This window comes from Molossus molossus, unplaced genomic scaffold, assembly GCF_014108415.1.
Source record: "Molossus molossus isolate mMolMol1 unplaced genomic scaffold, mMolMol1.p scaffold_m16_p_1, whole genome shotgun sequence".
NCBI classification, from domain to species: domain Eukaryota; kingdom Metazoa; phylum Chordata; class Mammalia; order Chiroptera; family Molossidae; genus Molossus; species Molossus molossus.
The window spans coordinates 167600636-167609337 of record NW_023425344.1 but is presented as its reverse complement, the minus strand read 5'-3'; the positions used below and the strand labels follow the sequence as shown (position 1 = coordinate 167609337).

Sequence of the window (8702 nt, the reverse complement as noted above, 5' to 3'; positions counted from 1 at the left end):
GATCTTTCTTTCTTACAGCTGCATAGTACTCCATTGTATATATGTACCACTGCTTTTTTACCCATTCATCTACTGATGGACACTTGGGCTGTTTCCAGATCTTAGCTATTGTAAATAGTGCTGCTATGAACATGGGGGTACATATATTCTTCCTGATTGGTGTTTTAGGCTTCTTAGGGTATATTCCTAGAAGCGGGATCACTGGGTCAAATGGAAGTTCAATTTTTAATTTTTTGAGGTAACACCATATTGTGTTCCATAGTGGCTGCACCAGTCTGCATTCCCACCAGCAGTGTATTAGAGTCCCCTTTTCTCTACACCCTCGCCAACACTTGTTGTTTGATGATTTGTTGATGGCGGCCATTCTGACAGATGTGAGGTGATACCTCATTGTTGTTTAATTTGCATCTCTCTGATTAGTTTTGTTGAGCATTTCTTCATATGTCTCTTGGCCATTTGTATGTCCTGTTTGGAGAGGTGTCTATTCAGCTCCTCTGCCCATTTTCTAACTGGGTTCTTTGTCTTCCTTTTGTTGAGTTGTATGAGCACTCTCTATATATTGGAAATTAACTGTTTATCTGATATATCATTGGCAATTATGTTCTCCCATATAGTGGGTTGCCTTTCCATTTTGACAATTGTTTCTTTTGCTGTGCAGAAGCTTTTGAGTTTGATGTAGTCCCATGTGTTCATTTTCTCCTTTGTTTCTGTTGCCTTAGGTGATGTATCAGTGAAAATTCTGCTCTGTATGATGTCTGAAATTTTGTTGCCTACATTTTCTTCTAGAATTTTTATGGTTTCACGGGTCACAATTAAGTCTTTCATCCATTTTGAGTTTACTTTTGTGTATGGTGTAAGTTGATAGTCTAGTTTTATTTTTTTGCATGTAGCTGTCCAATTTTCCCAACACCATTTATTAAAGAGGCTGTCCTTACTCCACTGTATGCTCTTGCCACCTTTGTCAAATATTAATTGAGCATATTGCCTTGGGTCCATTTCTGGGTTTTCAGTTCTGTTCCACTGGTCTATATGCCTGTTATTGTGCCAGTACCAGGCTGTTTTGATTACAGTCGCTTTGTAGTATAACCTGATATCTGGTATTGTGATCCCACCTACTTTGTCCTTCTTTTTCAAAATTGCTGTGGCTATTCGGGGACTTTTTTTTGTTCCATATGAACTTTTGAAGTATTTGTTCTAGTTCTGTGAAATATGTCGTTGGTATTTTGATGGGGATTGCATTGAATCTATAGATTGCTTTGGGTAGTATGGACATTTTAATGATGTTAATTCTTCCAATCCATGAACAAGGTATGTGCTTCCACTTTTTAATATCTTCCTCTATTTCTTTTTTCAATGTCCTGTAGTTTTCTGCAAATAGGTCCTTTACTTCTTTGGTTAAGTTTATTCCTAGGTATCTTAATTTTTTTGGCGCGATGGTAAATGGGATTGTTTTTTCAGTTTCTCTTTCTGTGGATTCATCATTGGTGTCTGCAGAACACTTCTTAATTCCAATGTGTAAAATAGTAACTTGGTCACCTACAAACCTGCAGATCTCACTTTAACCAACCTATCAAAGTTATAAATGGCATGTGATTGTCGACGTGATGCAGTGAGAAGACATGAGCATCGCTTTTGTGGTATTCCTGCCAAAAGTGCATAATCTAAACCGAATAATTAGACAAAACCAAATTCAGGGGCATTCTCTAAGTCTGTGCATTCAACAGTGTCCAGTGCTATGTGATACAAAGACTCAGGAACTTTTCCAGATTAAAGAAGTCTAAAAAGACATGCGCTGAATACAACACATTATCTTGAAGTTAAGGACATTATTGGGAAAGCTGGTGGAATGTTAATAAAAGGCCTGTGGATTAGAATATGGATTGGCTGCCTCCTGCATGCCCCCCACTAGGGATTGGGCCCACAACCTGGGCATGTGCCCTGATCAAGAATCAAAAGCGCAACCTCTTGGTGCATGGGTCCACACTCAACCACTGAACCACAACAGCTGGGTTGTTTGTAGTTATTTATTTATTTATTTATTTATTTATTTATTTATTTATTTATTTATTTTTATCCTCATCCAAGGACATTTTCCCATTTTTTGTTCAGATAGAGTGGGAAGGAGAGAGAGGGAGAGAGAGAGAGAAACATCGACGTGAAAGGGACACATTGAGTGGCTGCCACCCTCACGACCCAAGCAGGTCCGGGGACAAACTGCAACTGAGGTACATGCCCTTAGCAGGAACCGAACCCGAGTCTCTCTGGACCGCAGGCCGACGCTCCAACCGCTGAGCCAAACCGGCCAGGGCTTTATTGATTTTTTTAGAGAATAAGAGCGAGAGATAGAAACAGCTATGGGCTGCCTCCTGCACGTTCCCCTCTGGGGATCAGAGCCAGCAATCAGGGTATGTACCCTAACTGGGAATTGAACAGGGACCTCTCAGTCCATGAGATGATGCTCAATCCATTGAGCCACACCAGCCCAGCAAAATTTCTTCTTCTTCTTTTTTTTTTTTAATCCTCACCCGAGGATATTTTTCCATTTTTTGTACAGATAGAGTGGGAGGGAGAGAGAGATATCGACGTGAAGGGACACATCGAGTGGCTGCCACCCGCATTGTGCTGGGGAAAAACTGCAACCGAAGCACGCGCCCTAGCGGGAACCGAACCCGGGTCTCTCCGGACCACAGGCCGACGCTCTAACCGCTGAGCCAAACTGGCCAGGGCCAAAATTTCTTCTTAAATGTATATACTCCTTGCCCTGACCGGTTTGGATCAGTGGTTAGAGGGGACCAAACAGTCATGGGTTTCATTCCCAGTCAAGGGTTAGGGAGTCATGTGGATACACCAAGGTTGTGGGTTCAATTCTCAGCAGGGCACATACATGAAATCCACCAATGACTGCATAAATAAATGGAACAATAAACAAATCTCTTTCTCCCCTTCCTCTCTATAATAAATACAAAAATGAAAAATAGTAGCTATTGGCTGAAATATAGGAATGGGGTGGAAAATGTTGAGTTGGATTTGAGCTATGTTGACTTTGAATGGCCAGTGGTGCAGCATGCAGAGATAATTAATTAGCCAGGCAGTTGCAAATCCCACATAGTATTGGAGGAGAGGGCAAGGATCCAAATAAGAAGGGTAGTCATCTGAATGGGATTATGAAGTGTGTTGGAGGGGAGAGGGGTTGTCCAGGAGGCAGGAACTTGAGTATAGGTTGGTATAGAAACAGGACAAAATGTGTCACAATCAAGAGGCTGTCAGTCATCTGCCTCAGCTCAAGTACAGAGTGGAATCGGACTAGGGCTGATCAAAGGCTGGGACAGAGAAGAGGCCCCAAAAAGGCCATTGGGAAGTAATTGGTGACAGTCTAGCAGCAAATTGGTGGAAAGTCAGGGCCGCCGTCAGACAGGAGTGAATACTGTGAAGACGAGGCAGCGGCGCGATGAAAAGAAGGTAGAATGGCTTGAGGCGAAGAGGTTGGAGGGACGTCGGTGGCCAGGTGTGTGAGGACTTACGGGCTGCACGTCCCTCAGCATCTACGTTTCTGCTTTTCACAACACGAAATGAGACACTGCTCGTGGACTGACGGCTCAGACGCCGCCACTTACGAGGGTGCGGATTACTATATCCGGTAATAAGGTCGCTGTTTCCAGGTAAACTGCAGCGACTGCGGGCAGTGGCTGGACACACCCGCTCCCTGCACCACCTCTGGGACAATCTGCGCAGGCGCGCAGGGGGCGGAGCGGAAGTGCGGGCGGAAGTGGAGGCCGCAAAGCCTTCGGGAGAGGACCCGCGGAGGAAGCAGATACTCTGCCGGCGCCTGTGGACGGTGTCGCAGGCGGAGGCCACCATGAACCGGCTCCACGATGACTATGACCCCTACGCAGTTGAAGAGCCTAGTGACGAGGAGCCGGCTTTGAGCAGGTGGGCCCCCGCTCCGCCCGGCCCCGAGGCTTCGCGCCGCGGCCAGGCCTTCGCCTTCTCCCTTCGCCCCGCCTGCCGGGCCCGTGCGGACCCTCGGCTCAGCGGGTCGGGCGCCTGTCGCGCCGCGCTGTCACCGGTGGGACGCCGAGGGCAGTCCGGGAGAGGTCTTGCAGCCGCGGGGGAGGCGGGGCCGAACCGGCGCGGGGAAGGGGGCAGTTCCAGCACCTCGCGTAAGTCTTCAAAAGCCGTGTAGTCGAGTCCTACCTCCGCAGCTTGCTAGCGGTGTGACCCAAGGCAAGTCACTTACCCTCGATTTCTCATCTGTAAACAAGAAATATAACAACTGCACATAAGTATGTTGTAAGGCTCGTGGGAATTAATGTAAAGGGACCAGCTAGAAGACTTGATATACCGTAAGTAAACAGAAATAAGGGGATAATTTAACAGCATTTTTTGGAGTTTGCTCTGGGCTGCAGAAATCAGTCAAGATTTTTGCTTTCTACAGGCTTACGGTATAGTAGGGGAAGTAATACACATATTTCGGAATGTGTGTATCTTGGAAATAAGTATGTATCTCGGAAGAGCATTGTAAAAAACGATGATTTGAGATAGGCACAGATGAAGTTCCGTGGGAATTTACAAAAAGAAGGGCTTAATACTACCTAAGAGAAATTTGCAGTTATGTTGGCAAGCGATTTCCAGGCAAATTTAAGCCATTTTTAAATCTGTCAGCAGGTTCTACTTACAAACTTTAAAGCATTCTATCCCATTGAGCTTTTTGTACAACTGCCCTACTTTCAGTCACAGCATCTCCTCACATTATCCTGGGGAGGGGTCCTAGGCCTGGAGATCAGGCCCCTGTGAAGATTTCTGTTGTGGGGAGTGAGGGCGGATTCCAAGATTGCAGGTGAAAAAGAGTTTCAGTTAATGGGTCAGGTCTGTGGAAAGGAGGAATATATAGGCTTCCATTAGTAATCCAGTTTGACTGGAATATAGGAGTGTTTCCTGGACTTGAGTTATTCTGCTGTTGCCATCACCATATTCACCTGTGTTACTTATTTGACATTTTTCTTTAAGTCAATTTACATTTTTGTAGTTAAAGAAAGCTTTGTTATCCTGTGACAGGTGTCACTGGCAAAGGAACAAAAAAAGATACTATGAGAACAAAACAATGCTTTAAGACTGTATTGCCTCCTGAGGCTCTGAATCGAGTGCTTGTTTTAAAAAGGGAGATTGGTGTTAGGTGTTTAAAAGGTATCTGTCATGCCCAGCCAGTGTAGCTCAGTGCTTGAGCATCGACCTGTGTACCAACAGGTCACTGCTCTGATTCTGGTCAGGGCACATGCTCAAGTTGTGAGCTAGATCCCCAGCAGGGGCTACGCAGGAGGCAGCCAACTGATGTTGATGTTTCTATGTCTCTCACCCTCTCCCTTCTTCTCGCTCTAAAAAATAAAAAAGAAAAAAATATGAAAAAGAGAATAAACCTCACTAAAAAAAAAAGCATCTGGCCCTGGCCGGTTTGGCTCAGCGGTTAGAGCGTCGGCCTGTGGTCCTGAGAGACCCGGGTTCGGTTCCCGCTAAGGGCACATACCTCGGTTGCAGTTTGTCCCCGGCCCTGGTAGGTCGTGTGGGTGGCAGCCACTCGATGTGTTCCTTTCACATCGATGTTTCTCTCTCTCTCTCTCTGTTCCTCTCTCTCCCTCCCACTCTACCTGAACAAAAAATGGAAAAATGTCCTCAGGTGAGGATAAAAAAAAAAAAAAAGTATCTGTCAGGATTTGATTTTACCCACTTAACAGGTAATATTTTATAGCCTGTTAATGGTTTCATGGAAGCTGGCAGAAGATCTGAGACTCCTGGGTTATAGAAAACTTACAGAACAGCAGGCAGTATGAGTATATGTTTGTATTGGTTGCTCTTTCTAACTTCTACAGAGGTTACATGGAGAGAGACCCAGATGGATGCTATGCATTCAGTGGTTTGGCTTCGTGGCTGAGGACCACTTGAGCTTGGAGAATCCACCTTTTACAGAAGGCAGTAAATAAGCCTGCTCTTTGTCCTGAAAAACGACATAACCTCATCCATCAAGATTTTTTACTGCAAACACAATCCTGAGAAATGGCCTAGGTAAAGAGTGTTGAGAACTCTGTATTCTTGGCATACTTGACAAGAATATGCAGGGCCCGGCAGTGTTAAATGCTGAGACTCAAAATAATCACAAGAAATTTGCAAAAAATAACTCTCTTGCCTTGTGATTCAGTGTTTGGTTGTTTTTGTTTTTTTTTATCCTCACCCGGGACACTTTTGCATTTATCTTCAGACAAACTGGGAGGGAGAGAGGAAGGAAAAGAGAGAGAGAGAGAAACATCGATGTGAGAGAGACACATTGACTGGTTGCCACTTGCACAACCCCAGCCTGGGGCCGGGGATGAACTGTAACTGAGGTACGTGCCCTTAGCAGGAACCGAACCCGGGACTCTCTGGTCTGCGGGCCAACACTCTAACCGCTGAGCCAAACCGGCCAGGACAGTGTTTCTTTCTTTCTTTATTTTTTTTATCCTCACCCGAGGACATTTTTTCTATTTTTTGTTCAGGTAGAGTGGGAGGGAGAGAGAGGAACAGAGAGAGAGAGAGAGAAACATCGATATGAAAGGGACACATCGAGTGGCTGCCACCCACACGACCGACCAGGGCCGGGGACAAACTGCAACCGAGGTACATGCCCTCAGCGGGAACCGAACCTGGGTCTCTCCGGACCGCAGGCCGACGCTCTAACCGCTGAGCCAAACCAGCCAGGGCAGTGTGTTTCTTTTTTTGATTAAACTTTTTATTTTATGTAGATTCACATGCATTTGTAAGAAATAATATAGATTGTGTCCCCTTTACTCAGTTGCCCCCAATGTTAATATTGCAAAAGTGTTCATATCAGAACTGGGTTATTGACATTAATACAGTCAAATTACAGAACATTTCCATCAGCACAAGGATCCTTCATATTCCCCACTTCTGTCCTTATGCCTACTTAACCTCTGGTAACCACTAGTCTATTCTCCATTTCTATAATTTTGTCATGGAAGTGTAATCCTTTTGGGATTGGCTTTTTTTTACTCAGCATAGTTCTCTGGAGATTCACCCCCATTGTTGTAGGTATCAGTAGTTCATTTCTTGCCCTGGCTGGTTTGGCTCAGCCGTTGGAGCATTGGCCTGTGGACTGAAGGGTCTTGGGTTTGAGTTCCGGTCAAAAGCACATACCTGGGTTGCAGGTTCAATCCCCATTAAAAAAGGCACAGGGACCTGGTCAAGTTCCTGGAGGTGCATCTCACTATGTCTGGGCTCAGAGGACCAGGTTTCCTGGGGTTTTTGCATCTCAAGGTTGTCGGTTCTGAGCCTCCAGCAATTCCTCAATTACATTTAAGTGAGAAAGTGGATTGGGTGAAGCTGGGGACATGAAGGAAACAGGAGGCCACTGCAGTGCTGGAGAAAATATTGATACCCCAGGAAGGAATGCTGACTTTGGTGGTGTCATCCTTCAGAGAGAATGTCCAGACAGGGGCAGGAGCTTGACTAAAACTGTTAGCGTCAGAAAAAGAACAGGATTTCATTTCCCTTGGTTCTCAGCTCAGACTATAATGGTGCTGACAAGAGGCACAACATTTTCACTGTCATGTTATCATCTTCATGCTGTGTACCATTTATTGTGCTTATAGTTTGTCTAGAATTATGTTGAGTGCTTAACTTATCTTCTCTAAGTCAGGGGTCAGCAAGCAGTACCCTGGGTCCCATCTTGGTAAATAAAGTTTCACTGGGTTTAAAAAAAGGCAACCAATTGATGTCTCTCTCTCCCTCTCCCCCCCCACTCTGAAAATCAGTGGAAACATATTTATTCTTGAATCGTGGATATTACAATAACAGTGACAAAAAGAGTTCATTTCTTTTTTTATTGCTGAGTAATATTCTGCATTTAACCATTCATTCATTGAAGGACATCTGGTTGTTTCCAGTTTAGACTATTATGAAGAAAACTGCTATAATCATTCATTTATAGGTTTTTGTGTGCATGTAAATTTTTATTTCTCTGGGATAAATGCCCAGCAATTCAATTGCTGGGTTGTATGGTAAATGCATGTTTAGTTTAAAAGAAACTGCAAAATTGTTTTCCATAGTGCCTGTACCATTATACATTCCCATTAGGTCAGTATTATTTAATGGGCCATCATCTATTCTGCTACTCCTTAAAATAATCTCTTATGTCCCACACTTTGGAAACACTGGAATATAGAGATCAGAGTTTCTCAGCCTTGGCAGCATTGACATCTTCGGTCAGATAATTCTCTGTTGAGGTGGCCTGTCCTGTGCATTGTAGGATGTAGATGCCAGTAGCTGCTCCTCCCGCCTTCCAGTTGTGACAATAAAAAATGTCTCTAACTATGCTGTGTTACCTGGGGGACAAAATTGCCTGAAGTTGAATACCACTGAGGTAGTTCAAGGTTGAAAAGATAAGTTGAAGCCATATTGTGGAAGGTTCTCTTTAAAAAAAATTTTTTTCTTTATTGATTTTAGAGAGAGGAAGAAAGAGGGAGAGAGATAGAAACACCCATGAGAGAGAACATCAATTGGCTGCCTCCTTGCATGCCCCCCATTGGGGATTTGACCCACAACCTGGGCATGTGCCGTGACCGGGAATCGAACTGGTGACCTCTTGGTGCATGGGTTGATGCTAAACTACTGAGCCACACCGGCCCGGCTGGAAAGTTCTTTTGATCGCTGTACTC

General features: G+C 44.6%; 1 protein-coding gene across 1 annotated transcript in view; it reads left to right on the top strand.

The window, feature by feature from the left end:
* Positions 1 to 3773: 3773 nt before the first annotated feature.
* The window catches only part of LOC118616274 (E2F associated phosphoprotein), a 32654-nt gene continuing 27725 nt past the window's right edge, over positions 3774 to 8702 (top strand). The window contains exon 1 of the mRNA XM_036241799.1: positions 3774 to 3930. Within this exon, the coding sequence (XP_036097692.1) occupies positions 3857 to 3930 (74 nt within the window). The 5' untranslated portion in view covers positions 3774 to 3856. The remainder of the gene's footprint in view (positions 3931 to 8702) is intronic.